At 39.8% G+C, this 13,804-nt stretch overlaps 1 protein-coding gene across 3 annotated transcripts in view; it reads left to right on the forward strand.

Moving 5' to 3' along the window:
• Nucleotides 1-13,804, forward strand: part of ARFGEF1 (ADP ribosylation factor guanine nucleotide exchange factor 1) — a 164,743-nt gene that overhangs the window by 141,534 nt on the left and 9,405 nt on the right. For 2 of the 3 annotated variants that reach the window (XM_056522127.1, XM_056522126.1), the window contains 7 exons: nucleotides 1,525-1,565; nucleotides 1,720-1,889; nucleotides 4,792-4,943; nucleotides 6,332-6,504; nucleotides 7,694-7,854; nucleotides 9,984-10,114; nucleotides 11,931-12,060. In XM_056522127.1, the coding sequence (XP_056378102.1) occupies nucleotides 1,525-1,565; nucleotides 1,720-1,889; nucleotides 4,792-4,943; nucleotides 6,332-6,504; nucleotides 7,694-7,854; nucleotides 9,984-10,114; nucleotides 11,931-12,060 (958 nt within the window). The remainder of the gene's footprint in view (nucleotides 1-1,524; nucleotides 1,566-1,719; nucleotides 1,890-4,791; nucleotides 4,944-6,331; nucleotides 6,505-7,693; nucleotides 7,855-9,983; nucleotides 10,115-11,930; nucleotides 12,061-13,804) is intronic. The other variant, XR_008844264.1, reaches the window with a different exon arrangement.

Here is a 13,804-nt window from a genome sequence, read left to right on the forward strand (position 1 = left end):
TCGTGGCCTGGCCCGTAAAGGCAGAGGAAATCATCTGCATGACATGGCAGCAAAAGGGAGGGGTCAAGCTTTAATGGTTCATTTTCCAAATGATTTCAGTTTAATAGAAAACCAGTGATGATAACAGGCTCCCTGGTAGCGTGGGCTTGGATCTGTAAGGTTTAGAACGTCTGATCATCAATGTAGCGGTGTGCTAGTTGGGGTAGCGTCAATGATTAATGTGTGAGATCAGGGCCCCTTATGGCCACTTCCAGCCTGGTTGCCAAATATGAAGTTAGGAAGCTGAAAAACAGTAGAGTTGGCTGTTTGTTCCATCGAGCTCCTGAGTTACGGAAACTGCCTAACCTGTGGTTATACAACTCCCATTAACCTGTATGGGAGTTAGGCTAGGTTCACCTTTGTGTCAGAGGCTCTGTTCGGGGCTCTGTCACAGTTTTTTTTTTTTTTTTTTGCCACTGGAAAACCTAGCAGAACAGGTTGCTGCACAATGGAAATCAACAGAGCCTGACAGACGTCACTGACTTTTATGGTATTTGTCGGATTTTCCGGTCCCTCATTTTAATAAAACTGGACAAAAATTACTGGTTTCAGGTTTTTCTTCTGGTTATTTGAACAGATTCTGCGAAGAAGGCCTCAAATAGAACTTCCGACTCACATGTAAACATGCCTTATGCAAGTTGTCTGTTTTTGGCTTCCTGACTTCCTCCTCTGGCTGCAACTGGACTGGAGGAAACCAGGTAGCCCTCAATCTCGATATGGATGCGGGAGGCAGAGGAGGGTCCGCAGGTATCAGACATTTATGGAATATCCTGTAAAAATGCCATAAATGTCCCAGATGGAATTACCCCATTAATAACATAACATAATTTCTGGGAAATATATTATCATCAATGAGGAAATTACTCTGTAAGGTCAGAAGAAAATTATGTAAGAATGCAGGGCATCTGTTGGGAATTGAAAGTCCCCATGAGAACATTTATGCTACATTTCTGAGAATGGCGAGGATGTATGGCTATTGCAATGTGCTCAAATGCCTTTGCATTGTTCAACTTAAAGGGGTTGTCCAGAAATAGAAAAACACAGCAAATTTCTTTCAAAAACAGTTCCATGTCTGTCTCCAGGTTGGTGTGGTATTACAACTTGGCTCCATTCGCTTCAATGGAACTGAGCTCCAGAACCACACCCAACCTAGAGACAGACTGGGAGCGGTTTTTGAAAGAACTTTGCTGTGTTTTTATATTCCTGCATAACCCGTTTAAAGCACTGGGGGTGAAATGTGATTTTATTTTTATTTTTTAAAGAATTACAGTTTTAGAACTGCTAATAATGCAGTTCCTTAAAGTGCTTCTATAAAACACAAATGCTTTTATCTAGAAAGATGGTTATGCTGCAGATTCTTAAATAAAAGCAGCCATGTTTTTCTACTCACACATCCTATAATACTTGAATTTTTTTTATGCATATGTAAAATTATATATAACGTGTGTATTTTTTATATTGAAAATGCAATAAATCTCTTTGCAGAATATTCACTGGATCTACAAGGCTGGATGGAAATGCTATAGGTAAATATTTCATACCCATGCCTGTAATAAACAGTCTTGGTGATCTTTATTCCAATTTATTTGTGCCCCAGTCCTGTCTCCATTGTATAATGTATGGTAATCTATAGTTAGATTTGTTGTATAGCATTAAATTGAACCCATTCTGTGCTTGCAGTGGATTTTGTGCGCTGGCTTTGTGCAGTTTCAATGGATGAACTGGTGTCCCCCACACACCCACGTATGTTTAGCTTACAGAAAATTGTTGAGATATCCTACTACAACATGGGTCGTATTAGACTCCAGTGGTCCAGGATATGGGAGGTCATTGGGGATCATTTTAATAAGGTAAGATTGTTGTTACTAATATGTACATTTGGCTTTTACACAACTGTCATAGCCTATTAAAGCTGATCAACAGCCAAAGTTAGAGCAGCAGTTACATTTTATTTAATTACAGAAATGTTGCCATTTTTCTGTTTTGTCAAAGAGAACCTGTAACCAACCCCCCAAAAAATAAGACCACATTATCATTATTTAGCTTAGGGCAGTATTTTTTAAACAGTGTCCCCAGCTGGCGTTTTTTTATTCAAAAAGCTACTTCGGTAGCGAAACATGTTGAGAGGGGCCGTTTGAAATTTTTTTTTTTTTTTTAAACAAATGCCAATGCTCCTTATTCATCATTAATGCGGGTGCACTGCAGGCACCTAGCACTCCTTTGTGATGCGAACACTTGCAAAGACCGGCTGGTCAAGTTTCTTTCATATTAAATAGGAACATTTAGCATTTGAGATTTAAATTTTTTTTGTGCAAATTAACAATAAAGATTGCACTTTTATCGCTACTAGGGTGTATGGTAAATAAGTGTTTTATTGGGTTGCCTAAGGGTAGTCTATAAGTTAGGGGAGTTGTAGATTTGCCACAACAGGAAACACACTGTTTGGAAAACACCATTTTACAGCTTTTTGATATGTCCTTCCATTCCTGAGATATGTGGGTTTATAGTTTGTCCAAAGATTCAGGGAATCTGCCAGATGGGCGTAAACTTAATTTTAATAATGGGGATTATACAGTCTCGGAGGGTGTGTATTAGGCAGACACGCCTGATAGTCACTTCCATTTTTTAAAATAAGTTCACGCCCATCTGACTATTCCCTGAATTATCAGACAAACTGTAAACCTACATATCTCGGGAACAGAAGGGGAAATCCACTTTAAAAAGAGGGAAGGCTAAGCTATTAGCATCCTGTTAATGGTCTGATCATGTCTTATCTACACATTATCCCTTTTTCACTGTAATCCTGTCTGTGACGATAAACAGGAGATTTCTTTACAGAGCAGAACAAATCAGCTTATTATTAGACTTAGTAGCCATAATACAATTGCAATATTTCGGAATTATTATAGATTTAAAGGGGTACTCCGGTGGAAAACTTTTTTTTTTTTTTTAAATCAACTGGTGCCAGAAAGTTAAACAGATTTGTAAATTACTTCTATTAAAAAATATTAATCCTTCCAGTACTTATTAGCTGCTGAACACTACAGACAAAATTATTTTCTTTTTGCAACACAGAGCTCTCTGCTGAATCACGAGCACAGTACTCTCTGATGACATCTCTGTCCATTTTAGGAACTATCCAGAGCAGCATATGTTTGCTATGGGGATTTTCTCCTAGTTCTTAAAATGGACAGAGATGTCCGCAGAGAGCACTGTGCTCGTGATGTCAGCAGAGAGCACTGTGTTCCAAAAAGAAAATAATTTCCTCTGTAGTATTCAGTAGCTAATAAGTACTGGAAGGATTAAGATTTTTTTTAAATAGAAGTCATTTACAAATCTGTTTAACTTTCTGGCACCAGTTGATTTAAAAAAAAAAAAATCTGGAGTACCCCTTTAAATAAAAAATATGTTATAAATTAAACTAGAATTTAAAATGTAATATCAATCATTTCATATAAATCAATGTATATGAGTAAGCGCTATGTGGGACTTGTGATTATTAAAAGACACAACATACTTTAACATAGTGCATACCTGTATGGCTGTATAGGAGAGTGCCGTTGTTTAACAGTGAAGATGTTCACAGGCACGGTGTATGGATTATAAATAGGGGCTGTACGTAAGAAATGAGTGCCGTAATATAAAAAGCGTTCTTAGTAGATGCTAAGTACACTTATGGGCAAAAAATGACCTTCAACAGATGTGGATTTAGCGCAAGCGGCTGGTTAAATTACAAATACCAAGTATTTCCCAAGTGAAGAGATAGCTTAGTAAACAAAGTCTTTCAATACTATAGCCGATACTTATTCTCCGTTCCTTTATGGGTATAATTGTACCTGTAGTTTCCATGCGTTTTTTTATGCAGTAATTCTTCAATTGCTGCTGGGTCCAGAAAAAAGTCTGTGTACAATATTCTGAGAGGTGACGGGAGAACGCCCCGGCCGGTGGCGTCTTAACCGTGACTTTTACAGTTTGTCTGATGGTGATTGACTGCGAGTAATGACCTCACTACGGTGGTTGTAAAGGTCCACAAGCCTTTCCAACGCGTTTTCGGAAACAGAGGCGGTTTCCTTCGTCGGGGATGGTGTCTTTCACCTCTGCTGTCTTTTATAACCTGCGAACAGTGAAACCTCCCATTATACTGTATTTTGAGGTTTTCTTTGTAGGTATTTATATGGATATTGAAGTTTCAAGTTATTTTAGAATAGCTGAGTAGTTCCGATGTGTTGTATATATTTTACTTTATATTTGTTATAAAAAGCCAAAGATTTCAAATTCGGAGTTCAAGCCATATGGAATTATATATTTGTATATTCATATATTCATATAAATCATTTTCTAAATACACATACCCTTAAAAACCTAATACAGCACAAAACCTGAAATTACAAATGTGATTTGATTCTTGCACCGCAGCATACTATGAGGTATTGTAAGATAATGCGTAAAGGGGTATTCTAGCAATTGGGGAAAAAAAGGTATATGTTGCTGGGTCTGGGAAAAATTTGAAAACTAAAGCTATTTTTACTTACCCCTGGTCTCCCTCCTATTTGGCCCCTTATGGTTCTGTGATCTCCTGCCCTCTTCCTGCTTTCAAAACGAGAGACCGGTGCAGGACGGGCTGAACCAATCACTGGACGAGACTGAACACCGGAAATACTGTAGAATGTGTTATATATTGCAACCACCAGACTGTGCTGTGTTACTATAGTTTTACAACACAAATGTTTAAACATGTTTTCTCTTTCTTAGGTTGGTTGCAACCCAAATGAGGATGTTGCCATATTTGCAGTAGATTCCTTAAGACAGCTTTCTATGAAATTCTTAGAAAAAGGGGAGCTTGCAAATTTCCGCTTCCAGAAAGATTTCTTAAGACCATTTGAGCACATTATGAAGAAAAATAGGTAGGTGTGCAATGTCATTCTTTATCTGGTTTCTTGTATAGTGTATTCCTTACATTGGTGCCTCATTGATGACCTGATCCTGCCGCTGGAGACCCTCATGAATAAGGATGTGCGCGGACCCCCCAGGAGAAAAGCCTCTTTTTGCAGTGCCTCTAATTGAGGCTGATAGAGAGGTATCTTAAATAATGTACTTCTCTAGCACATGTGTATGGTCTAATATAGGATATATATTTTATAAGCTTCAAAATGGTTTGTGTTGTATTTTGCATAATTATTTGTCATTGATGCCTTCTATGGTATATGGAACATATATGCTCCAATGTTATAGCACTTAAAAGTGTATTGCATGTGATGAAGACATAAAGCATTATGGGTATTAATGTAGTAACATTTGCATTGGTATCATACAATTCAAAGTTATTGGGGGAGATTTATCAAAACCTGTGCAAAAGAAGAATGGTGCAGTTGCCCATGGGAACCAATCAGATTGCTTCTTTCATTTTTGTACTATAGATAGAAAAAAAACAAAAGACAGTGCTTTCCCATTGAGCAGTAAATTTGGCACTTTTGGTGTACAAGGTAAAAGTGTTTGGATTGCTGCTCACCTTCTTAGGTTGTGTTTGGCAGACAGCAACCTTTTAAATCTCTTGTCATGGTAGTAATCTCGGTGCAGCCGTACGGATTTTCTCAAGTGGATGCACTTCACTCTCGATCTGTACATTTCTCAGGGCGGACGGTTGTAAAAAAATCTCCGGGTGGTCGGCGCAAACCGCTTATAAGAAATGAATTGAAAGTCAACTTGTATATAGTCCAAAGTTTTTTTAATAGCCTCGTCAGACGCGTTTCGAGGTGTTACCTCTTTATCAATGATTATCATATTCATGCCGTGTTCATTGATAAAGAGGTAATACACCTCGAAACGCGTCTGCCAAGGCTAATAAAAGAAACTTTGGACTATATATAAGTTGACTTTCAATTCATTCCTATAAGCGGTTTGTACCGACCACCCTGAGATTTTTTACAACCGTCCATCATGAGAAATTTTCATTTTTGAAGAGACCTGTGAAAAATGAAAGAAGCGATCTGATTGGTTGCCAACTGCACTACTCTTCCTCCACATGTTTTGATAAATGCCCCCCATTGTGCACAGTACATCCACATAATATACCACATGCCTAACCCTTACCCCAACTCTGAATGCTCAGCTACATATGCATCAAAGTTACCTGCAGTTCCACCACGGGGGCAGAATGTTTTACATCAATGTCTTGTTCTTTATGCTATTTATTTTTAATTGTATGTCTTTAAATAGTCATGCACATACACATTCTGTATATCCCACGGCTAAAGTGCCACTCATATGTAGTTTGTGTTCTCTCTTTATTAAGGTCACCAACCATTCGGGACATGGTTGTTCGCTGTATTGCACAGATGGTAAATTCCCAAGCTGCTAACATTCGCTCAGGCTGGAAAAACATATTCTCGGTTTTTCACTTGGCTGCATCAGACCAGGATGAAAGCATAGTAGAGCTTGCCTTTCAGACCACTGGGCACATAGTCAGTGAGTATTTGTTTGGCCTGTGTACATAACAACCACTTTGTGTTAGTTTTACATTTAATACAATGACATTGTGTTCAGATTTGTTCTACAAGATTGTAATCCGCAGTCACTGAACCATTAAAGTGTTTCTCTAGGAATACCTCTTATTTTATATATATTTTTTTTGTTCATGAAAACTGCATATTGAAGAATTTCTTACCTTCTCCTGTACTCAAATACTATCCCTCCTTTGTCTCTTATTGTAGACTCTAACAATTAAAAAAAAAATACTTGTCAATTTTAAAACCTTTTGACTGAACATAGTGACATGAAGTTTTAATTAAGTTGCTGAGCTGACCTCTTTTATTTATGATCAGCTGTCTTTGGCTTTCCTTGGAGAGCTGAATGTGCGGTTTACAGATTTATAGAAAGTCTATGAGACTTTCTAGAAATCCGTACATCAAGCTCTTAGTCGAGCGCTTCTGTCATTTCATTTTATAGATGGTAAGGGTCTCAGCTCCTGGACCCCAAAAAATCAAAACTGACTTGTTACTATGGCTTTTAATAAAAAAATAAATAAATAAATAAAGTATTCTTAAATTCCATCCCAGCATTCCATGCAGTTTCCTCATGCTCCCACCCCCCTCCATCAATAACTTGCAGCTCAACCTCCTACATTTAGAACTCAAAGTAAATTATTATGGTTGGCTGTGTGTGTTTGTGTGTGTATATATATATATATTAGAGATGAGCAAACTTACAGTAAATTTGATTCGTCGCAAACTTCTCGGCTCGGCAGTTGATGACTTATCCTGCATAAATTAGTTCAGCTTTCAGGTGTTCCGGTGGGCTGGAAAAGATGGATACAGTCCTAGGAAAGAGTCTCCTAGGACTGTATCCACCTTTTCCAGCCCACGGGAGCACCTGAAAGCTGAACTAATTTATGCAGGATAAGTCATCAATTACCGCGCCGAGAAGTTCGTGACGAATCAAATTTAGTGTAAGTTCGCTCATCTCTAGTATATATATATATATATATATATATATATATATATATATATATATATTTATTTATATATATTTTAAGGGTTCTCTGTATATGCAGGTGGATTGGCAGCTTAACTCATGGAGTTGGTGGGTGTTGGTCAGTCCCCAGAAACTTATTTACTGGATTATGTATTAAGGAAAGTCCTTCTGTTCTTTCTTACAGCTCTCGTGTTTGAAAAACATTTTCCTGCCACCATTGATTCTTTTCAAGATGCAGTGAAATGTCTGTCTGAGTTTGCATGTAATGCAGCGTTTCCAGACACCAGCATGGAAGCCATTCGTCTCATCCGTCATTGTGCTAAATATGTTTCTGACCGGCCACAGGTATGAATTGTAAGGAAATGGCATATGATGCAAACTAGGGATCGAGCGACTATCGGTTTGGCCGATATTCACGATTTTTTTAATTATTGGTATCGGCAATTACCTTGCCGATACCGCCTCCCCATCCCCGGTTTTATAATTACCTGTTCCCAGGGTCTGCGCTACTTCTGGCTCCTGCGGCGTCCTGCGCTATTGCTGTGCACTGCGCTGCGCAATGACGAGTGACGTCCTCAACGCGACGTCACCGTCAGTGCGCACAGTGACAGCTCAGGACGCCGCTGGAGCCAGAAGTAGCGAGGACCCCAGGAACAGGTAATTATAAAATCGGGGATGGGGGAGGCAATGGGTCAGAGGCGGTGGTTGGACTAGGGAGGACCCCAGGACAGGCAGGGGGAGAAAAGCGGCTGGCGGCGGTCTCTGGCCCCGCAAAAGCCGCTGCAGTTCATTAATTTAAAGTGCCCACTTTAAATCCTTGATCTGCAGCGGCTTCTGTGGGGCCGGCGGGGGGGGGCGCGATATCCGATAACTTATACCGGAATTTCGTTATAAGTTATTGGCCTCAAAGTTCACATAATATCGGTATCGGCCCTAAAAAATCTATATCGGTCGATCCCTTATTCAAACTGTATAAAGTAAAAAAATTAATTTGCACAATAAAATCAATTCATCATAAACCTGTACAAATATATGATAGGTAAGTAATGTAATATGTTAATACTGGGGTTTCCAAGAATATTAAAGGAGTAATCCAGTTTTGAATAACGTAACCCATATAAAGGATAGGGGATAAGTGTCAGGTTGGGGGGGGGGGGGGGGGTGTTGGTTGTAAAACTGCTGGGAACCCTGCAATCTCCTTCCCGGCACTCTGGCTCTCCCCATGCACAGAGCTGTGTCACCCTTTGCACAGAGTGGTGGTCGACACGCGACCTCTGTGAATTTCTATGGGGGAGCCGGAGATACACAAGTACAGTGCATCTGCTCTCCCTTAGAGATGCATGGAGGGCGTGTGCCAACCCCCGCTCCGTACACAAGAAGAGCCGGAGCCCCATGCAGGAGTTTGTGGTTGGACCCTCAGCGTTCTGATAATTCTCTCCTATCCTTTAGATAGGGAATACCTTTTCCTAAGCCAAATAACCAACCCCTTTTAAGTAGTAGTTTTTAGGCAGTGGCCTGATTTTTTTATGTAAATTGCTCAGATAAAATTATTGATGTTACTATTAGCGCAAATTCTTGGGTAAATCGGTAAAACAAATAAACTTTATTAGGAGTCAAAAGAAATACAATAGAAAGTCGATGTCACTTACCAGTCTGGTGAGCATTGTACAAATTCACTAGCAATTATATTTATTCCTTAAAATAGAATGTTGTACTTGGGCCCATTTAGTGCTCAATGAATACCTATATCAGTGTTTTTTTTCCAACCTTTGGGTGTCCTGGCATGCTAGGAACTGTATATTTGTGACTGCTGGGGGCACACTGGTTGGGAAACACTACTAGGTATGGGACTGGCACTACTTCTCTGGTTATAAAGTATGATCCGCCGGAGACATGCTGTCTTAGCCAAGAACTTGTGTTACACTTGCAGTGGTGCTCTGCAGTATTTACCATGTGAAAGTATCAAACAAGGAAGGAACGGAAGTATGCGGTACTCAACAATTGTGAAAAACTTTTTATTGCAAAATGGTGCACATAGGTACTTGCAGCGGTGGGAATTGGCAGACAACAGGGGCACACCTTGGACAGCTGTTTTGTGCATCCACATTCACTTTCTCAAACCAGCACACAAATGTTTTTCACGATTGGTGAGTGCCACGTACACTTTTTCTTGTTTGTTTCATATATAAAACAAACACTGCCAGCTAGTCCTCAATAAAGATTATTGAGCTATACACATATAGACATACCTATCTATACAGATACCCATATAAACATAGACATGCTGTGGAAGAACACCTTGTGGATCTGTTTATCATTGTCCATTGGAAAATGCTACATCAAGCTTGGATGCCCAATATTTGCCCCCTAGACTCATTTAACCTTATGACCCTGTTTATATGCATCTATGTTTACAGAAGTCACAGTTTTGTCCATTGATGATTCAGGTTATTATTATTTTTATTTTTTTGCAGACGTTCAAGGAGTACACAAGTGATGACATGAATGTGGCGCCTGAAGACCGTGTTTGGGTGAGAGGATGGTTCCCCATTCTGTTTGAGCTGTCCTGCATCATCAACAGATGCAAATTAGATGTAAGAACCAGGTAACAATCAGTATTTGCAATTCCAGTTATTAAAAGGTATTTATCATGTTCTGGTTATTTGTGTTTACACTGTCAGAGATATTAAGGTGTTGATGTAAATACATTCCCATCCAATCTTACATCAGACGTGGAGAGACGCATGATGCACTCTAGGAGGTAAAGTTACTTGCCATGTTATGCCTGAAGTGTCTTGTCCTTGATTCTCCTGAGCATTTTATTGTCTCCTTGGCAACTGTATTACCCAAGATCAGATCAGAAGGAAATATGCATTTAAAGGGACACATCTGGTATAACAGTGACAGTGGTCTTCAAACTGTGGATCTCCAGCTGTTGCACCACTGGTCTAGGGTGTATTGTAGAATTTTACTTTAGTTTACATTACTGGCTTATATAATCTAGAGCAGTTTTTCCAACCTTTGGCTCAGCTGTTGCAAAACTGCTACACCCATTCCTCTGTCAGAGCATGATGGGACTTTTCATTTTGCAGCAGCTGTAAAACCACAGGTTGGGAAAACTGCTCTACAAGATGAAAGCTAGCTTCTTCTTTTCCTGCATGCTATAGGAACTATTGGGGGGATTTATCAAAACCTGTCCAGAGGAAAAGTTGTTGAGTTGCCCATAACCATAATCAGATCACTTCTTTTATTTTTTAGAGGCCTTTTCAAAAATGAAAGAAGCAATCTGATTGGTTCCTATGGGCAACTCAACAACTTTACCTTTGGACAGGTTTTGATAAATCTCCTCCTGTCTGTCTACTTTAAAGGAGATCTCTGAGATAGAAAAACGTATTGTCAGATAATTGTCAGATCGTGGATGGTCCTAACACTTGGACACCCCACAATCTCCTGTACAGGGCCCTGTCTCTCCTCCTAAATGGAGCGTGTCAGTCACCACTTGAAATGATGGCCAACAAACCCCCTCAATGCATCTCCATGGAAGGCTGAGCACTGCACTCAGAAATCTCATGCTCTCCTATAGAGCTGCATGGAGGGGGTGTGTCGGCCATCGGTTCGTGTGGTGGTTGACATGCCCCATTCAGGAGGAGAGCCGGGCCCCATAAAAGAGATAGCTGGGGGTCCCAGTGGTCAGACCCCTGCGTTCTGATACTTATCCCCCTGTCCTTAAGATAGGGAATAAACCTTTCTATCCTGGAGTTCTCCTGTAAAGGGGTACTCTGGCACTAAGACATCTTATCCCCTATCCAAAGGATAGGGGATAAGATGCCTGATCGCGGGGGTCATGGAGGGCGGGGCACAATACTCTGACTCCGTGATCTCCAGTCATCAGACCCGGAGCGGACATGCTCCGGGGGATGATGGTAACGGGGTGCTGTGTGAAAGATCACGGAGGTCCCCAGCGGCGGGACCCCCACCATCAGGCATCTTATGATGTCTGATAAGATGTCTTAGCGCCAGAGTACCCCTTTAAGGTACACTCTCTATTGGGTGAATAGGATTCCTTGCTTTGTTTGTCAGCATGGGCCAATGTACACAAAATAATTCTGTCCCGAAGAAATTGCAGATGATTTTTCAGTGTGCAGCAGCTGCTGCGGCCATCGAGATTACAGTGCAGACCTGCGCCATTCTCACTGACGGCACAGCAGTTCGCACGCTATTCCACTGGAAGAATGAACATGTGTATTCTTTTGGCAGAGTCCGGAATTACAATGTTAGTTGTGTAAACAATGGGAGTCTTCAGCAATAAATCCTAGTGAATTCCCATGGTGTACATAGGCCCTAAAGGTGGCAGATATAGTGAAATGCCTGCTGACGGGTCACCTTATAATTGTCATAAACATCGTTCCTTTTGTCTGCAGGGGCCTGACCGTTATGTTTGAGGTCATGAAGACTTATGGACACACGTTTGAGAAACACTGGTGGCAGGATTTATTCAGAATCGTCTTCAGAATCTTTGATAACATGAAACTCCCAGAGCAGCAGACGGAGGTGAGATTGTCAGAATGTTCATCCCTTCTGCTGTGTATTCAATTGCTGTTGAGTGTCTCATTACACGAGGTTCAGGACGTACTTTAGGGAAAAAAATAATAATTTGCAATGTACTACAACCAGTAATAAAGCCTAGGTAATAACCATGTTTAGCTGGTGAGGCCATAAAAAAATAAAATAAAATTAAGAAGCCATAGTTTAGATCATTACTTTTTTTTTTTTGTTTCTAAAAATGAATGAAGTGACAACTGTTGATAAGTATTCACCTTGTTGATGAAGCATGAAGCTGTCCAGACAGTGCTGAAAATGTCAGACTGTGTAGAGGGACCTGCAAACGGCAAGGGGGAATACCAGGGGAACAGCACAGATATATGAGAAAAGATGCTCCAGAGCTTGGAGAATACAAATGTTTACTTAGACATGTTAGACAACCTGACAGGTCCTCCTTAACCCCCTTCACTCCTTAGCCTGTTTTGACCTTAATGACCAAGGCACATTTTCACAATCTGACATGTGTCCACTTATTTGGTGATAACTTTGGAACACTTTTACTTATGACTGCAATTCTGAGATTGTTTTTTCGTGACACATTGTACTTAACATTAAAGGTATGTTTTGATTCATATATTTAACAGTTTTTGTAAAAAAAAAAAAAATCAAAAATTCTGCAAAAAAAAAATGAAATATTAGCATTTTCTAGATTTTACATTTACTGCTTGTATGATAAATAGTCATACCACACAAAATTAATGTCTACTTTATGTTCTCATCATTTGATAAACATTCTTTTTCTTTTTTAGAATGTTAAAAGGTTTATAAATTTAGCAGCAATTTTCCAGATGCCTGTATGTTACCCCCATAAATCACCACGTTTTATAAACTGCACCCCTTAAAGTAGTCAGAATGACATTAAAGGAGTTTATTAACCCTTTAGGTGTTTCACAGAAATAAAAGCAAAGTGGAGGCTGAATTTTAAAATAACTTTTTTTTGCAGATTTTTCATTTTAATCATTTTTTTTTCTTTAACACAGTAGACATTGATAAAGCTTTACAACTCAAGATGTATTCCCTGAATTCTGACATATTTAGAAATATCCCATATGTGGCCTTTTAGTTTAGGATATTTTGTTGGCACTTTATATAATATATATATATATATATATATATAATTTATTATAATTTTTGTAAAAAATGTTTCACTTAATTTTTTTTTTCTAATTATTTTCACATTTTCCTTTTTTTATTTTCTTACTATGATACACATAATTCAATGGTGTACACATCTGTACTGCATTGACTCATGCCTATATCTGTCAGTTTGACACTGATAGACATAGGATAGATAAGTCTCTACCTTAGGTAAAGACTGATGAGATCCTGTTGCCATGACAATGGAGGCCACTGTCAGGCCTCTGGTTGCCATGATAACCATTGGCGCTCTGCTTTCACTTTGCAGAGCACCAATCGGTGACAGAGGGAGCTCCCTACCTCTGTTACCCTAATAGACGCTGCAGTCACAGTGATCGCAGCGTCTACAGGATTAACCCAGGATCGGAGTGTCCCCCTCACCACCTATCGCTTCACTGTGTGAATCGACGTAGGAGAGGGGGAAGGAGGAGACCCCCGCCAGATCCCTTCTATTGGTCCGTCTGTACTGACGGACCAATAATAGCGATCGCCGGCCGCTGACCACTGCGATTGGTGATGATGCGGGAAGTCATCCCTAATCACCAGGTGCCTGATT

The sequence above is a fragment of the Hyla sarda genome, chromosome 5, assembly GCF_029499605.1.
Source record: "Hyla sarda isolate aHylSar1 chromosome 5, aHylSar1.hap1, whole genome shotgun sequence".
In the NCBI taxonomy this organism is placed as follows: domain Eukaryota; kingdom Metazoa; phylum Chordata; class Amphibia; order Anura; family Hylidae; genus Hyla; species Hyla sarda.